At 53.3% G+C, this 14,947-nt stretch overlaps 4 protein-coding genes across 8 annotated transcripts; 2 read left to right on the top strand and 2 right to left on the bottom strand.

Annotated features, from left to right (window-relative positions):
- The first annotated feature begins 25 nt into the window (after nucleotides 1–25).
- Nucleotides 26–3,570, top strand: INO80B (INO80 complex subunit B). 2 transcript variants are annotated; one of them, XM_036087639.2, is made up of 5 exons: nucleotides 26–218; nucleotides 435–642; nucleotides 855–973; nucleotides 1,144–1,313; nucleotides 2,951–3,570. In XM_036087639.2, the coding sequence occupies exons 1-5, from the start codon at nucleotides 161–163 to the stop codon at nucleotides 3,479–3,481; spliced, it is 1,086 nt and encodes a 361-aa protein (XP_035943532.1). In that variant the 5' UTR covers nucleotides 26–160; the 3' UTR covers nucleotides 3,482–3,570. The 2 variants fall into 2 exon arrangements, with proteins under 2 accessions (XP_035943532.1, XP_035943533.1); XM_036087640.2 differs by having other exon boundaries at nucleotides 28–218; nucleotides 450–642.
- A 422-nt stretch (nucleotides 3,571–3,992) lies between these two features.
- WBP1 (WW domain binding protein 1) lies at nucleotides 3,993–6,503 on the top strand. 3 transcript variants are annotated; one of them, XM_036087644.2, is made up of 5 exons: nucleotides 4,102–4,312; nucleotides 4,642–4,743; nucleotides 5,262–5,364; nucleotides 5,492–5,668; nucleotides 5,838–6,503. In XM_036087644.2, exons 1-5 carry the CDS (start codon nucleotides 4,244–4,246, stop codon nucleotides 6,290–6,292), a joined length of 906 nt encoding a protein of 301 aa, XP_035943537.1. In that variant the 5' UTR covers nucleotides 4,102–4,243; the 3' UTR covers nucleotides 6,293–6,503. The 3 variants fall into 3 exon arrangements, with proteins under 3 accessions (XP_035943539.1, XP_035943537.1, XP_035943538.1); XM_036087646.2 differs by lacking the exon at nucleotides 4,642–4,743 and having other exon boundaries at nucleotides 3,993–4,312; XM_036087645.2 differs by lacking the exon at nucleotides 5,492–5,668.
- A 182-nt stretch (nucleotides 6,504–6,685) lies between these two features.
- Nucleotides 6,686–13,466, bottom strand: MOGS (mannosyl-oligosaccharide glucosidase). The gene is made up of 5 exons (XM_036087616.2): nucleotides 13,327–13,466; nucleotides 9,956–10,576; nucleotides 9,536–9,762; nucleotides 8,871–9,067; nucleotides 6,686–8,632 (listed from the first exon to the last, which is right to left on the bottom strand). The coding sequence occupies exons 2-5, from the start codon at nucleotides 10,296–10,298 to the stop codon at nucleotides 6,889–6,891; spliced, it is 2,511 nt and encodes an 836-aa protein (XP_035943509.1). The 5' UTR covers nucleotides 10,299–10,576; nucleotides 13,327–13,466; the 3' UTR covers nucleotides 6,686–6,888.
- MRPL53 (mitochondrial ribosomal protein L53) lies at nucleotides 11,731–14,190 on the bottom strand. Of its 2 annotated transcripts, none has more exons than XM_036087647.2 (3): nucleotides 14,060–14,190; nucleotides 13,847–13,959; nucleotides 11,731–13,737 (listed from the first exon to the last, which is right to left on the bottom strand). In XM_036087647.2, the coding sequence occupies exons 1-3, from the start codon at nucleotides 14,149–14,151 to the stop codon at nucleotides 13,604–13,606; spliced, it is 339 nt and encodes a 112-aa protein (XP_035943540.1). In that variant the 5' UTR covers nucleotides 14,152–14,190; the 3' UTR covers nucleotides 11,731–13,603. The 2 variants fall into 2 exon arrangements, with proteins under 2 accessions (XP_035943540.1, XP_077912520.1); XM_078056394.1 differs by having other exon boundaries at nucleotides 13,929–13,959.
- Between the last annotated feature and the right edge of the window lie 757 nt (nucleotides 14,191–14,947).

The raw sequence follows: 14,947 nt of genomic DNA, 5'->3' as shown, positions 1-14,947 counted from the left end.
TCAGGGAGCGTTTTAGCCTCAGCGCGAGCCCCGCAGAAGCATGGTTGTTACGCGCCGGAAGTAGCCTGTTACTTTGCAGGAGTCGGTTTTTCCGCGGGGCGGAAAAGGCCCGTCAGCATGTGTCCCTACCATTTCCAGCCCCCTTTCCTTGCAGGACCCCATGAGTAAGCTGTGGCGGCGCGGGAGCACCTCTGGGGCTATGGAAGCCCCTGAACCCGGTAAGCGCGGGTCGATAAAGCAAGTTAGGCGTTCGCAGAAAAGGAGTCCCCTTTTTGCTCTTCCGAGCCTCCAGGGTACTTCGCTACAGGTGGGAAGGAGAAAGGCGGGGCTGTTGTTATGGTAACAGCGTGTACCGCGGGAAGAGTGGGGCCCCTCGGGGGTATTGGGTTCTTCCAGGCTCTCCCTGCCCCTCTCTTATCGTACACCGTTGACAGGCTCTCCTCACGCAGGGGAAGCGCTGGAATTGAGTCTGGCGGGTGCCCACGGCCATGGAGTGCACAAGAAAAAGCACAAGAAGCACAAGAAAAAACACAAGAAGAAACATCATCAGGAAGAGGAGGCTGGGCCAACGCAGCCGTCACCTGCTAAGCCCCAACTTAAACTCAAAATCAAACTGGGTGGGCAGGTCCTGGGCACCAAGAGGTGAGGCCAAGAAAGCCAAGGTTTTACTTAGGGGACTTTAGGAGCAGGCAGAGATAGTAGAAGCTGGCTGGGCTTTCCAGCAGACAGAGAATGGACACTGACTTCAGGGCCCAGGTGAAGGCAGAACCCAGGAGGGTGTAGGGGAGTGCTGGTTTTGCTACCAAGCAGGAGGAAAGAACTGCTCAGCTTACACAATGGTTGCTTCTCTGCAGTGTTCCTACTTTCACTGTGATCCCTGAGGGTCCTCGCTCACCCTCTCCCCTTATGGTTGTGGACAATGAAGAGGAACCTATGGAAGGAGTACCCCTTGAGCAGTACCGTGCCTGGCTGGGTGAGAAGAATCTGGAGGTGGGGACACTGGGTTTCTCATTATACCTGGTTAAAGGAAGAGGGTTGGTTCTGAGGAGGGTGAGAATTTTGAGTGTCTCAGTATTAACTTGGCCAAATTAGGGTTCCGCATCTGAACAATTCTACTTTTAGCTCCCCAACTTTGCTTTCCAGATGAAGACAGTAATCTGTCCCCCTCCCCACTTCGGGACCTGTCAGGGGGCTTAGGAGGTCAAGAAGAAGAGGAGGAACAGAGGTGGCTGGATGCCCTGGAGAAGGGGGAGCTTGATGACAATGGAGATCTCAAGAAGGAGATCAACGAGCGGCTGCTCACTGCTCGACAGGTAAGTTGGTTCATTCTTTGTTCACTGGCTAAATATATATTGAGAACTTCCTGTGTCCCAAGAATGTTGCTAGGCAGTGGGGATATCAGTGGCGAAAAAAGGGAGAAGGTTTCTGTTTTCATGGAGCTGGTATTTGTGTGTGTGTGTGTGTGTTGGGGGGAGAGGGATAAGTAAATAAATAATTTTGAAAAGTACAGTTTATAACAAAAATAGGATGATGAAGTAGAAAGTGGTGGAAAGAGACAACACTAGATAGGGAAGGCAGGGAAGACCTCTCTGATGAGATTACATTTCCAATACCAGAGGAGCCTTTCAGGCAGAGACCAGCAGGTGCAAAGACCCTGAGAGTGCAACATGCCTAGTAATGGCCAAGGAGAAAAATAAATGTGACTAAAGCATGAAAAGGTTGTATGCAGGAAAGTGATATATTTGATTTATATTTCAGTAGATTACTTTGGCTTCTTAGTGGAGGTAAGGAGTAGAAGCAAGACCTGCCAGGAAGCTATTGAAGTAGTCAGGTGAGAGATGGTGGTGGCTTGAACCAAGGTGGAATTTGTGGATATGGAGGAAATCGGATGAATTCTGGATATGTTTTGGAAATAGATACTTGTTGGGAGTCAGGGAGCGGCCAGAAAAGAGGAATTAAGGGTAACCCTGAGTTTTGGGCTTGAGCAGTTATCCAGTTGATGCTATACCCCTGAGATGAAAAGATTTTTTTTTCAGGAGAAACTTTATTCAGATCTTGTGTCATGTTAGAATACTTCCAAAATCAAACAGAATTATCAGTCAAATGTTTAACTAGACAGACAAGGCAAAGCTTCAGAAACAAAAAATCTGAAGCAGTTACTTCTAAAAAGCCATCCCCTTAAGTAGCATCACATACTTGTCATAAACCTGTCATTTTCTATTTTAATTTAAAAGAAACAAAAATAGGTTGTGGTTGTTTTTTTTTTTAATTTGTGTAATGTTTTAGCAAATTGTTTAGCAAAATAAATCCTTCTGTTCAGGAACCTAACACATTTAAAGGGAGAAGAAAGATCTCAGATCCATATATACAGCAACACCACTATAAATACACTGCATAGTCACCCTGAGATCTATTTTGTTTTCAATGCATATCAAAGTTTTCAAAAATGACAGCTTCTTGTGACTACATGCTCTCAATTTGCTCAAATGCTCTGTCTGGGTGAGATGCCACTTGTTTAAGAGCAGCTTCTGACTGGCCACATCTATGGATCCACTGTTAAATCTATATCACCTCCAGACCCCCTTTCTTCAATCGTAGTACCATCCGATGACATGAAGTAAAGATCCTTTCCCACTGTTTGGAATGAGATGAAAAGATTTAAAACAGAAAACAAAACAAAACAAACCTCTGGAGAGGTGGTAAACAGAGTTTTGGTACTCAGGGCAGGCAGGAAACATGAATGCTTTTCTTCTTTAGAGTCAAGGTTCTAAAGATGAAAGTCTGGAGATCTGGGAGGAGGCTGTACAAAGGCACCTGGAGAGGGTGCTCATTCCACCCCTTCTCTCAAGGCCAGTGCTCCTCAAGACCCTGCTTTCCAGACCCCCACATGCCCTTGCCCCCGTTTGGGCAGACCTCGCTCTCTGACACCACTCGGTCTGTCTCTCCCCAGCGAGCTCTGCTGCAGAAGGCGCGGAGTCAGCCTTCCCCGATGCTGCCGCTACCTGTGGCTGCGGGCTGCCCGGCCCCGGCCCTCACCGAGGAGATGCTGCTGAAGCGCGAGGAGAGGGCGCGAAAGAGACGGCTGCAGGCGGCCCGGCGGGCGGAGGAGCACAAGAACCAGACTATCGAGCGTCTCACCAAGACTGCGGCGCCCAGCGGGCGGGGAGGCCGAGGGGCGGCGCGGGGCGAGCGACGGGGAGGGCGGGCCGTGGCCCCGGCCCCCATGGTGCGCTACAGCAGCGGGGCACAGGGTTCCACCCTTTCCTTCCCACCTGGCGTCCCCGCCCCCGCGCCAGTGTCCCAGCGGCCATGCCCATCTGGCCCTCCTCCTCGATGCTCCGTCCCCGGCTGCCCACACCCGCGCCGCTACGCCTGCTCCCGCACGGGCCAGGCGCTCTGCAGCCTTCAGTGCTACCGCATCAACCTGCAGATGCGGCTTGGGGGGCCCGAGGGCCCCGGATCCCCCCTTTTGGCTACTTAAGGCTCTGACCTAACCTGGACTCTGCGCCCTCTCCCCTGCCCCGTTTTCATTATTTTCCCCACCTTATTAAATTTCATCCGGTGCCTCGACTTGTACAGAGTTGGGGAAATGGGATATGGGCAGGCCAATGCCCCGTACACACATTTTGCCCTCACGGGAGATTGCGTCGACACCTGGGAAACGGCCATTAGGCCGCAAGAAGACTTGGGCGGACTTTTGGGGACACCACCCCCCCGCCGCCGCCCCGCCTCTCCGCCTCTTCGCCTCTTCCGGTGGGATTACCTGGCTTGGCCGGGCCTTCGGCGTCATCCCTGAAAGTAGTGCTCAGGCCAATCAGCGGAGACTTTGCTTGTCTGGACGGCCGTTTATTGGCTGATAATGCAGAGCCCGTTCTGTTGTCCATATTGGCTATTGTCGCTGTCAGTCAGGGCCATGGGTCGAACCTTGCCCCACTCTTTGTCTGTGTGAGCTCTTGTTGTCTGGGAGAGTGGCGGAGGCGCTGCTGTAGATTGGTCCCTGGGAGAAACCTCTGGTCCGTTCCTATTGGCCCGTCCGCCGGTGGGCATCGCTGATTGGCAGGGCCGAGCAATCTGGGTCCTAGTTGGCAGAGCTCTCCCCGGATGGAAGCTCCGGCCGCGGAGTGATGGAGGCGGCAGCGAAGATGGGCCGGGCAGGGACCATGGCGGTGGCGGCAGAAGTGGCAGGGGCGGGGCGCCTGGCGATAGAGGAGGCTGTGGTCTACAGGGGGCTGTAGGTGGAGGCATGGCTCAGGCCAGCAGCGGGAACGGCAGCGAGGAGGCCTGGGGGGCACTTCGCGTGCCGCAACAGCAGGTATCCCAACTGCTCCAAAAGCCTATCACGACAGCCATTTATTTCTCTTTCCCCTCTCCTTGTCCCTTCCTTTTGGGGGGTTGGGGAGGAACTCACGTAGCCAAAGATACTGTGAAGTTCCTAAATATGTCCCTTCTACTCTTTGTCTAAACTTTGTAACGTAGATGCAGTTGACTTTGCCTGCAGCTTCTTAGACCCCCATCCCGTGGTTGCAGTGGAAGCTTGCAGTGGCTCTCCAGTGACCAAAGGCATAATGAGGCCCAGGGAAGCTCCCTCTGTCTTGCAACAGTTATTTGTGATGTTTTTCTGTGTGCCTATTGTCACAACAGAGTCCGGCAGCGTCTTCTCTTGAGGGAGCAATTTGGAGAAGAGCTGGAACCCAGACTCGCGCCCTGGATGCCATCCTTTATCATCCACAACAGTCCCATCTGGTTGGGAGCACTGCTCTGGGTCTCATATGGCCCTTCCTGAGACCCAGGGGTGGAAAGATCCAGCGTGGGGGTGGAGAGGCAGACCGTGCGGGGGATAATGAAAGCATCCTAGCATTGGAAATTACCTTAAACCCCTTACCCATTGTTTGAGACTTTGAGATAGCTCAGACTGCCCCCTGGCTTCTGCCCAAACACTCCCTTAACAGAAAACACCCTGGGGAGCCAGCCTGAGTGTGAGAGAAGTCTCTGTATGCAGAACTGAAATCCGCCTCTTTGTATGTCCACACCTTGCATCTTGTTCTCTAGACAGATTCTTGTTATTCCAAATCCTCTTCCGTGTCAACAGCCCTTCAGATATTTGATCACTCCTCTCACCGTCACTCTTCCCCTCCCCACAGATCTCTCTGAGCTCAACTCGGCTCACAGGGTGGGACTGTGTCCCTGCATGCAGGGGGGTGGGGGTGGACAGTGCCTGGGGCTGGGATCTCCTTTGGTTCTAAGTGCCTCCTTGCTCCCAGCTTCGAGAGCTCTGCCCAGGAGTGAACAACCAGCCCTACCTCTGTGAGAGTGGCCACTGCTGCGGGGAGACGGGCTGCTGCACCTACTACTATGAGCTCTGGTGTGAGTCTCCAAGGGGGCTGTTCTTGGGTCCTTCTGCCCACCCTCCCTTGGGCCTCCAAATTCCAACCTTCATGGACCTTTCTCTGCCTGGGAGGTATCTAAGATCCTCCCTCCTCACCCCTTGCAGGGTTCTGGCTGCTCTGGACTGTCCTCATCCTCTTTAGCTGCTGTTGCGCCTTCCGTCACCGGCGAGCTAAACTCCGGCTGCAGCAACAGCAGCGCCAGCGGGAGATCAACCTGTTGGCCTACCACGGGGCATGCCATGGGGCTGGCCCTGGCCCTACCGGTTCACTCCTTGACCTTCGTGAGTGGCTTGAGGCTCTGGGCCCACTGGCAGTGGCCCCTCCCAACCCAGAACCCTGAATCATCCCCACATTCCCTTTTCGGACATTTCAGAGCACCCTTTCCCTAATAGGAAAGGTACCACTGCCCCACCGCTGGTTGCCCCACCAACCATGCCATCTCTCCTGCAGGCCTCCTCAGCGCCTTCAAACCCCCAGCCTATGAGGATGTGGTTCACCGGCCCGGCACACCGCCGCCTCCTTACACCGCAGCCTCAGGCTGCCCCTTGACTGCTTCCAGTGACCGCACCGGCCGCTCCTCTGCTTCTAGCTGCCCTGCCCACTGCGAGGGAACAAATGTGGAAGGTGTTGCCTCCCACGGGAGTGCGCCCCCTCATCAGGAGGGTGAGCCTGGGGCAGGGCTCAGCCCTGCCCCCACACCCCCTTCTTGCCGCTATCGCCGCCTGACTGGTGATTCAGGTATTGAGCTCTGCCCTTGTCCTGACTCCAGCGAGGGCGAGCCAGTCAAGGAGGCTAGGGCTAGTGCCACCCCACCAGATCTGGAGGGCCCTTATGTGCTGCCCCTCGATCCTGTACCCCAGGTCTCTCCTGTGGGGCTAGCTTCCACTGAAGGGGACATCCCATAAACAGTTTTGGGAGGGTGGCTGGATTCCTTGCCCACCAGAAACAGTCCGGGGCCCATATCCTCGAGTTCTCCTTGGCCTCTCCCTGCCGCCTCGAATCTGCCTGAAAGGGGTGGAGTCCTGAGGAGAGCGGCAGTGTCTGGGGGACTGTGCTAGCTGTACCCCCAAAAAACATACACAGGAGCCTTTGATCTCATTAAAGAGATGTGAACCAGCTGCTTGTGAATTTGGGTGGACCAGTGCTCAACTTGCTGCATTGCATTTGACCTAACTGGATTTGGAGGGGATATGTAATGGCCACTTTTCCCACCCTCCTCTGAAGAATAGTAGGCAGCCCTCAGGTCTGGACTGAGCTAAGACCTCTTGGTGAGGCAGAGCTGGCAAAAGCAATAGAGCTTGGCATGGTTTTCCAATTTATTTAGAAAAATAGACTCTGAATTCACATTCACCCCAGGGCTATGTGGGATGACAGTAAGGAGACACCTGAGATGAGCTGAAGAGGGTTTGAAGCACTAGTATCTGAGGGCTGGGGGCAGAAGCTAGAGACCTTGTCCTTCTATTCCAGAGTGGGGGCCTGGCACCCCTCTCAGCCTCCCTCTTCAGTAGTCTTCAGCCATGGCCAGTAGGACAAGGCTGGTCCAGCCTTGGAAAGGGCGGCAGCCCATGCCCCGCCCATCCCGGTCACTATACTGCTCCCAAAGGAAACCCGTGGCCTGATACTGCCGCCACACATTGCCCACCACATTGGCACGGAGCTCACTGTGGAGCTTGGCAGCCCGGGCCTGGTGGGGACCCTCCAGATGACCATAGTGGTAGAGAGCCCCTAAGGCTAGGTAGTTGACATTGAGCCACACGGCACCCCGCCAGTAGGGAGGATCATGCTCTGAATTGCGCTGACCATAAAAGGGGCTGGAGGCTGCAAGGGAGCGCAAACCAAAGGGGCTCCAGAGATGGCGGCTGTCAGCTAGGACGTCCAGCAGGGGCCCAAGGCGGGAGGAGTTGGGGTCCAGCAGCCGCAGCAGCATGGGAAAAAGACTGACATAGCCCAAGGCATCCACATACTGTAAACGAGGGTGGGGCCGGCCCACCACCCGCACCAGCCCCTGAGGGGGCCGAGGCTTCAGCTGCACTGCTCTTGTGTGGTTTCCAAAGTCTGCAAAGACTCCTAGCTCTGGGGCCCAGTGCAGCTCATCCAGGCTCTCTTCTGCCTCCAGTGATGCAGCCAGTGGGCCCAGCTCCGCAGCTGCCTCCGCCTCTCCCAGCTGCTCTGCCAACCGTACCAGCACACGGGCACCCAGTGCCACCCAGCACCGCAGGTCCAGGTGCCGCTCGCTGGCTGAAGGATGCGAAGCCCGGGGATAGTCATCCAGCCCCGAAGGCAGTGTCTTAGGGTTCAGTAGGGTTGGCAAGGCAGGGTCCCGGCCCCGCCAGCGATAAGATAGTGGCACTGGCCCTGCCTGACTCTTATAGAGCCAGGAGAACCAGGCACGCAGGCGGGGGAAGGCCCTGCGGAGGAAGGCAAAGTCAGCAGGGTCACCACTCTCTAGCATGCGGGCTATAGGCAAAAGCAGGGTTGGGGGATTGGCATGCGCTGCCCTTTGCACCAGGAATTCTGGGGGCACCCGGGCTCGGGCCTCATCCCCCAGCACCTGCTCCCGTCCAATCCAGCCATCAGCATTGAGCAGCCCCAGCCAGTGACCTAGGACCTCCCGCGTAATGCGGGGATCCCACCGCTGGACCACCAGCTGGTGAAAGCCTTCATCCCAAAGGAAGCCTCGTGGGAAGAATGACCGGGAGGGCACTGCCGTGAAAAGAGGGACAGGTGGAAAGAGGGCTGGGTCCACCTTCTGCTCAGACCCCTCAACCCCCATGTCTGCCAACACCAGACCCTGTCCATAGAAGTAGCCAATCCCACCAAGGAGGCCACTGAGGGCAGCCTGACCCAAAGCCTGCTCCTCGGGGCTCAGGCCCTTCCCCTTCAGTTGAAAAGTCTTCTCAAAGTGCTCTCTAAAGGTGTCAGCATGGCTCTCCAGGGCTCGGGTCAGCAGGCTGCCGGCCAGCTGCTCCCAGGGTTGGCTTCCTCCTGCCCGGGCACTGCCCGATTCAAACACCAACTCCACGGAAAAGGGGACTTTCAGTGTCACCTGTTGTATCAAGAATTGCCCTTGTCCCTGTCCTTGCCCACTTGGGCCTTTGTCCTCCCACTTCAGAGATCCTGGCAAGCCGAGGTAGCGTTCAGGGGAAGCCCCTGGTGGCCGGTGCTGAAACCAGCTATTTAGGCGACTCTTCACCATCTCTGTCAGCAAGGGAAGTCCTGGGTTGGAGGACCAGAAGACATTGTAGCTTGAAGAGAAGAAGATATGGAGAAAATTACTCAGGAGAATATGGTAAGGATTATAAAGAGAAATAAGATGAGATCAGCAGTCAGAATGGAAGGGTCTTGGCAATGCAGGGGACATGGAGCCTGGTGAGAAGGGAAAAAAATGGTGGAAAGGGTAGAGTGGGGGAGATTGAAATCAGGCTAAGTCCGCATCCATACCACCCCTACCAGCACCCCCACCTTCTCTCTTCCCCTAGTTACCTGCTATACTTAGGGGCAGTGTCCCCTGGATTGGTTGGTGCCATAAGTGTAAAACGGAAGTCACCAAGTTCACTGGAGTGCCCACTGATGAATTTCAATTGCCCCTTGGCCCCAACCTCTGGCACTAGGACTTCCTTGCCATCTGTCACCACATAGAAGAACAGGGACACCAAAGGGAGGGTAGAGGTACCTGAAGTCTGGATGACCAAGGAGGACAGAAAAACAGCATTAGATTAGCAGTATCTCCTGAAAATTAAGCTTTCCTGAAAGGGGCACCATGCAGGAGCAACATGGTAAACATACATCTACAGTGTTGAGGGTCAGTGAGGATAAGCACCCAGTGAGATGAGGTATAAAGCTTTGCACAGGGTTCTCTGGGAAATAAGAGAATGCTTTTGTGTCATGTACTATACTAAGAACGCTACACATCATTTTCTTTCATTCGTACAATTCTATGAGTTAAGTGCTATTTGTATCTCCATTTTGCAAAAAGGAAACCATGGCTTATGGATAGTAAATAGAGATGGTCATACAGACAAATGTTTAAGGCAGGCAGCCAGACTCAGAGCCCCTGCTGTTAACTGCCACATCATACTGCATTTGCTGGCAGCAAAGAAAGGGTGAAGGGAGTCTGGGCTGGGGGAAGGGTGTCCTGAGGCCCTGACCTGAGGTTCTACAGTCACTCTCCAGCTCCAGTCCCCTCCGTGCTGACCCCCAGGCCTCTTGACGAACTCAGTGGTGAGCCTTAAGGCCCCATCCTGGATGTGTTGCCGCCCGAAGGAGAGACCGTCGTGGAACTCCCAGCCATAGGGACCCACGCCGTCCCCCTGCTCACACGTGTGCCTGAGCTTAGGGGTCCCTGGGGTGGCGCCTTGCTGCACCCACATCAGTCCTGGGGGTAGAATGGCCACGTAAGTCAAAGAGAGAGCAGGGGACCTGTCCCTCTGGGTCTCCGAGAATTTCAGGGTCATCCCTCCTCATAACTCTCCTGAACCACACCCCTCCCCACTCTTGATCTGGCGTGAAGCTGGGGCTCCCAGATTAAGAGTCCGCCTGCCTACCCGCCCGTCCCGAGGCCCAGTTACCGGTGAGGAGGGGCTTCGGGCTGCGGGTCTTCATGCCGAAGTAGACGTGAGGGCGGTAGGTGCCCCAGAAGAGGTCCGGGGCCACGGCGGGGCTGGAAGAGTCGGGAGGCAGTGCCGGGGGCGCGGAGTGCAGTGTGACCGCCCGCCGCGCACGGTGCCACGCCAGCAGCCAGCAACCTGACAGGCCCAGGGCCAGAGACAGGACCACGACGCCCAGAGCCGCTCTCCAGGCAGAACCACGGGCCTCGCCGCCCCGTCGTGCGGGGCCACCCCGAACCGCCCTTTCAGTTGTCCGCGGTCCGTCTGCCTGCGCTCCGCGGCGCCGCCGCTCGCCCCGAGCCATCCTAGAAGGGAGGTCGGCGTTGCGGGAGCTCGGAGAGGCGGCAATGGAGCCCGGGTCCTGCTTTGTCTCCCCGGCTTGCGCGCGGCGCACGGGCAGCCACAGACCTGTCAGCCGAACCTGCCGGCCCGCGCCTCCCGCTCCGCTTCCGCCTCCTGCCGGAAGCCCCGCCCCGCCACGTCCGACTGAGTCTCCGAGTCCCGAACCGCCGCCACCGGCGTGGCAAAGGGCTGGTTGTCTCCAGGGTTAACGTTTCTTTGGCATCTCACGGATTTCACAAGCTAGTAGAGAAAAGTAATCTCACATTGGCTTTTTTGTTTTTCAAATGACTATATAAAGAACCTGAAACGCCATTCCGAGTGTTTTACATGTAACCGCCCCAATCAGGTGGCTGAAAACTGGCCTAGAAAGTTAAAGTAACTTGGCCCTGGCCACAGAGCCAGGAAGTGGCTAGCTTGGAGCCCAAGTGTATCTGAAACAGACTGGATCACTTTGCCCACGCCCATGCCTTCTTTCCTAGTTAAGTGGAGTGTGCCGGAGTGGACCCAAGAGGAAGCCTGAGATCTGTTCCAACAGTGTCTTTAAGCGACCCTCTGAGTTTAGGATTCCTTATCTAGATGAACCCTAAAAGGACCGTAACGGTGGTGCATGCACTTTAAAGAATGCATTTTACCCCCTCTTTTCTACAACCCAGGAAGCACAGAAGCTTAGGGGAAGGATCAATTATATCCAGGTCAGAGAAGGCTATAGGAAGTGGCAGCTGCACCTCAAGTGGACCTAGGAGAGTTGACATTACAATTAATGGTGGTTCAGAAAAGCAACTTGGATTCAGTTACTTGTTTCTCACAAACAGCTTGGCATAAAAGGTATTTTCATAAAGTACAAGTCCCTATCACCCTTTAAAAAACCCTACTCAACACCATGATGCTACTCTAGCTATTATCACACCTCCCATCCAAACTCATTATATAAAGTTAATACTGTGGGCGCCTGGGTGGCTCAGATGGTTAAGCATCTGCCTTCGGCTCAGGTCATGATCCCAGAGTCCTGGGATCGAGTCCCGCATCGGGCTCCCTGCTCTGTGGGAAGTCTGCTTCAACCTCTGCCTCTCTCTCTCTCTCTCTCTCTCTCTCTGTCTCTCGTGAATAAATAAATAAAATCTTTAAAAAAAAAAAAAGTTAATACTGTATGTTGCATGTTCACTTTCTATTTTGCTATAACCTGATATCTGACCACCCCTCCCCCCCGACTAGATTTTCGCTTTTTCAACAATCACCTTCTGACAATCCCAATGGTCACTCCTGTCTTTATCTTTCTTGCTACCATTGCATCTAGTTCATATCTCTATTGTAGCACTCATTACATACCTGGGTTTCATTATTCATCTTTGTATGCCAGTACTAATCAAAGTTACAGGCACAAGGTAGATAGTAAATATTTGTAAATTCAACACGTTTATTGCACACCATGTATCAGGCACTATGTAAAGTGCAGGGGACACAGAGAAAACAGCCCCAACCTCAAGTTCACAGTGCCAGCATTCAATCTATGTTTACAGCAATGTCTGAACCATCCCCATATTTACAGATGAGGAGAGTGGTAAAATCTGGCCAGAGATAACAGCCAGTTAACCATCAAGCTGAGGAACTACAATCTAGGCGGGCAGTATCCTTTCGGCTATAGCATAAGGCCTTAGACAACATTTATGCTCACGGTAATGTTCTAGGCGCTTTACAGATACCAACTCATTTAATCCTCTCAACAGTCCTAGGAGATAGGTCCTATTATCCCCATTTTACTAGTGAGGAAACAGGCACTGAGACTAAGTAATTTTTCCACAGTCACAGAGCTACTTAGGGACCATGTTAGGATTTCAACCCCAGGAATTCCGGCTCTTTACTACACCATACTCCCTCCTGGTAGGTTGTTTTTTGGTAGTTTCTTTTTTAAAGGGGGAGGGGGGAAAAACCAGCTCTTGAAGATCGCACCCTTTTAAGCAGAGCAGCAGTGTACTAACGCTGTAGCAAAGTCATGGAAAATGTATTTGGCAAAGGACACAAGCAGCCAGTGTCCAGAGATCCTTGATTGCCTAGCTAAGCATTCTGAAGTTCTCTAAACCCGTAGCCATCAACCATTTTTCCTACAATCCGAGGTAAGAATAATTCTACACTGCAACCAAGTACATGCAGATACACACATATATACATACTTTCTATTTTATATATGTATATTTATGATTATGGCTGAAAAATTTCTTAAAAGAATACTTCCCATTCCTGTGCCATGCACTCTGATACTTTTTGTTCTATTTTACTTTGTTTTTTAAAGGTTGATTTATCCCCCTAAATTGATTTCATGATCCACAACCAGTATGAAAAACATGTTAGGCACAGTGTGAAACAAGTAGTAGCAAGACAAAAACAGTGATGTGCTTTGAAAAATAAAGTTAAGCAGCAGCAAAAATGATCAGAAAAAAAGGAGACTGGGTGGAGAATACAATGATACAGTTAAATGAATGGGAATGGAGAAAACATTTCAGAAGCTTTTAAGACAGCATATTCTGAACTTACTGACTGGATATGCAGGGAAAGGGAGAGGGCAGAACCAGAGATAATGCTATGGTTTCCAGCCCCAGTGGCTGAGCAGATGAGTGCCCTTAAAAGGAATGGGGAAGTCAGGGGAAGAGGCAAGTATATGTGTATGTAAGATTATAAATTCTATTTTGGACAAAGAGTGTTGTGGAATTTGGAGGAAATCAGTAGTATGTAACCTGACTTTAGCAGAGTAGTTGAGATTAGAGCCAAAGAGAAATGCAGGATTTAACCCTCTGCTATGACAGAGGATGAAATGCCCCAGAAATAGAGAAAAAAGTGAAGGATGAGAGCAGTACACTTTTATGATTAAAAGGAAAAAGACCCAAGAGGAAGAGAAGTTCCACAAGGTAGTGAATTAAAAGTGGCAGATGCTACTGAGATGGAAAGATGAGGACTGAGAAAAACAGCACTGGATTTGGCTGATGACTAAGAGGTACCTTGAGTGAGTGATGGGAGAAGCCAAATTCAAAAGGGTTAAGCACGGGCCGATGGTAAGAAAGTGAAATAAATTCAAGTTTGTCCAGACCCCTATCTGATCGTGTCTCGTTCCAGAAACGTTGGTTTATCAGTAATCACGGGACTCTCTCTCTCTTTTTTTTGGCGCTCCGTGTCCCTTCAGACGGTGATTCGAGTGATGAAGTCTCTCAAGCTCTTCTTAGGTAGGTATCCTAGCAATCCCAAGCTAAAATCTGATTGTTGGGCTTTTCTGCGCTGTCAGCGCCCGGTACCAGCGCCGGGCTTGTCCCCGCTTCCCGCTGTAGCCCTGGCCTGGATGTGGGAGGCAAAGGCTGTGAACATTTCTTGAGCAGTGAGGTGAGCGCCGCGCATAACCAGGCGATGCCCGTCTCCTGGGGAAGAAACAAACGAGTAAGGCACCGGGAGGGCGGCGGGGCCGGCACTGAGGGCGCGCGTGGGCTGCCTGACACCCTTCCCGCCCGCCTCCCCACCGGAGCCCACCGAACAGCACGTCCACGCAGGGCTCGGAGCCGTCGTGCCTCACGTCCGCAATCACCAAGCAGTTGAGGTTAGTGGAACGGACCTTCTCGCTGCTCACCGCCTGGAGGAAGGTCCTGCCGAGGGAAAACTGCTTGAGCGCCCGGCCGAGGGGGGTAGACCCCCGGCGGGAGGTAGACGCGGCCCCTTCCCGTCCCCACTCCTTCCGCCTCGTACCTCGTTGACTCCACATTCTTCTCGAAGGGGCAGAATTGAACCCGAACCTGCTTCACAGATCGGAGGCCGAGCCGAGCTAAGGACGCCGCCATGGTGACCTCCGCCCCGGAAGGCCTAGTGCGGCCGGAAGTGTCCTCTACCGCAATGCTCCCCTTCCTGCCCTCGGCTGCTGCGCGTGCAGCTCTCCGACCCTCCGACTCTGGCGCCAGCGTTCCGTGGTGCTTGCCCCCGACCCCGACCGCCGCCCCGGGCTCCCCAGCCCGAGAGGGGGAGGAAGGCCAGCAGGGAGGGAGGTAGTTTCCACACAGGGTATGGAGGGCCCCAAAGTAAGCAGTCAGTAAACACCTATCATTAATAGTCCTTTTGTACCACGGTGAAGCCGATAAATATTGCAAAAGCCGTTGCGCCTCCCTCCGATAACACGTCCGTCTTCTGCAGCCTTTACGCCTTCCGTACGCTGTACGCGGCTGTGCCAGATCTAGGTTAACACCATCTTAAGCGCTGGTCCCTTCGGTGAGGACACGACCATGGCAGGGATTATACAGCTACCAGGGGGTAAACCCTACTCTGGTAACTGAAGATTAAACATGTTGAACTCTGAGTAACCACAGTTTAAACGTGAAGGTCCTTTAGCCCAGTATTCTTAAGTGACTGAAGATAGTTACGAGACAGCGAGTATAGGGTAATACAACCCTCGGGACTGATCCAAGTGTAGAAATGCCTATTCCACCTCTGTGGTTCTTGAGGAACTAACTTAGTGTTTAGCCTGGCTCCTGGGACTTAAAAGTGGCATCCTAGTCTCTCTGCTTTCTATTGGTTTTTCTCTTTCCCTTTCCTCTGGGATCCAACCCTATGGCCCTTCTCGCAGCGCCTAGCCCTGAGAGGTCT

This window comes from Halichoerus grypus, chromosome 10 (assembly GCF_964656455.1).
Source record: "Halichoerus grypus chromosome 10, mHalGry1.hap1.1, whole genome shotgun sequence".
Taxonomy (NCBI): domain Eukaryota; kingdom Metazoa; phylum Chordata; class Mammalia; order Carnivora; family Phocidae; genus Halichoerus; species Halichoerus grypus.
Note: the sequence above shows the minus strand (reverse complement) of the source record. Positions and strands in the feature narration are given on the sequence as shown.

What these genes read in the sequence shown, in the direction of transcription:
- INO80B (XM_036087639.2), top strand. Translation starts at nt 161, where the DNA reads ATGAGTAAGCTGTGGCGGCGCGGGAGCACCTCTGGGGCTATGGAAGCC. An exon ending in GCAGTACCGTGCCTGGCTGG is followed by an intron (nt 974 to 1,143) that starts GTGAGAAGAATC and finishes TTTGCTTTCCAG; the next exon opens with ATGAAGACAGTAATCTGTCC. An exon ending in GGCTGCTCACTGCTCGACAG is followed by an intron (nt 1,314 to 2,950) that starts GTAAGTTGGTTC and finishes GTCTCTCCCCAG; the next exon opens with CGAGCTCTGCTGCAGAAGGC.
- MRPL53 (XM_036087647.2), bottom strand. Translation starts at nt 14,151, where the DNA reads ATGGCGGCGTCCTTAGCTCGGCTCGGCCTCCGATCTGTGAAGCAGGTT. An exon ending in AAGAATGTGGAGTCAACGAG is followed by an intron (nt 13,960 to 14,059) that starts GTACGAGGCGGA and finishes TTCCCTCGGCAG; the next exon opens with GACCTTCCTCCAGGCGGTGA. An exon ending in CTGCGTGGACGTGCTGTTCG is followed by an intron (nt 13,738 to 13,846) that starts GTGGGCTCCGGT and finishes TTTCTTCCCCAG; the next exon opens with GAGACGGGCATCGCCTGGTT.
- MOGS (XM_036087616.2), bottom strand. Translation starts at nt 10,298, where the DNA reads ATGGCTCGGGGCGAGCGGCGGCGCCGCGGAGCGCAGGCAGACGGACCG. An exon ending in CCCGAAGCCCCTCCTCACCG is followed by an intron (nt 9,763 to 9,955) that starts GTAACTGGGCCT and finishes TTCTACCCCCAG; the next exon opens with GACTGATGTGGGTGCAGCAA. An exon ending in ACTGCCCCTAAGTATAGCAG is followed by an intron (nt 8,633 to 8,870) that starts GTAACTAGGGGA and finishes CTTCTCTTCAAG; the next exon opens with CTACAATGTCTTCTGGTCCT.
- WBP1 (XM_036087644.2), top strand. Translation starts at nt 4,244, where the DNA reads ATGGCTCAGGCCAGCAGCGGGAACGGCAGCGAGGAGGCCTGGGGGGCA. An exon ending in CTACTACTATGAGCTCTGGT is followed by an intron (nt 5,365 to 5,491) that starts GTGAGTCTCCAA and finishes CACCCCTTGCAG; the next exon opens with GGTTCTGGCTGCTCTGGACT. An exon ending in CGGTTCACTCCTTGACCTTC is followed by an intron (nt 5,669 to 5,837) that starts GTGAGTGGCTTG and finishes TCTCTCCTGCAG; the next exon opens with GCCTCCTCAGCGCCTTCAAA.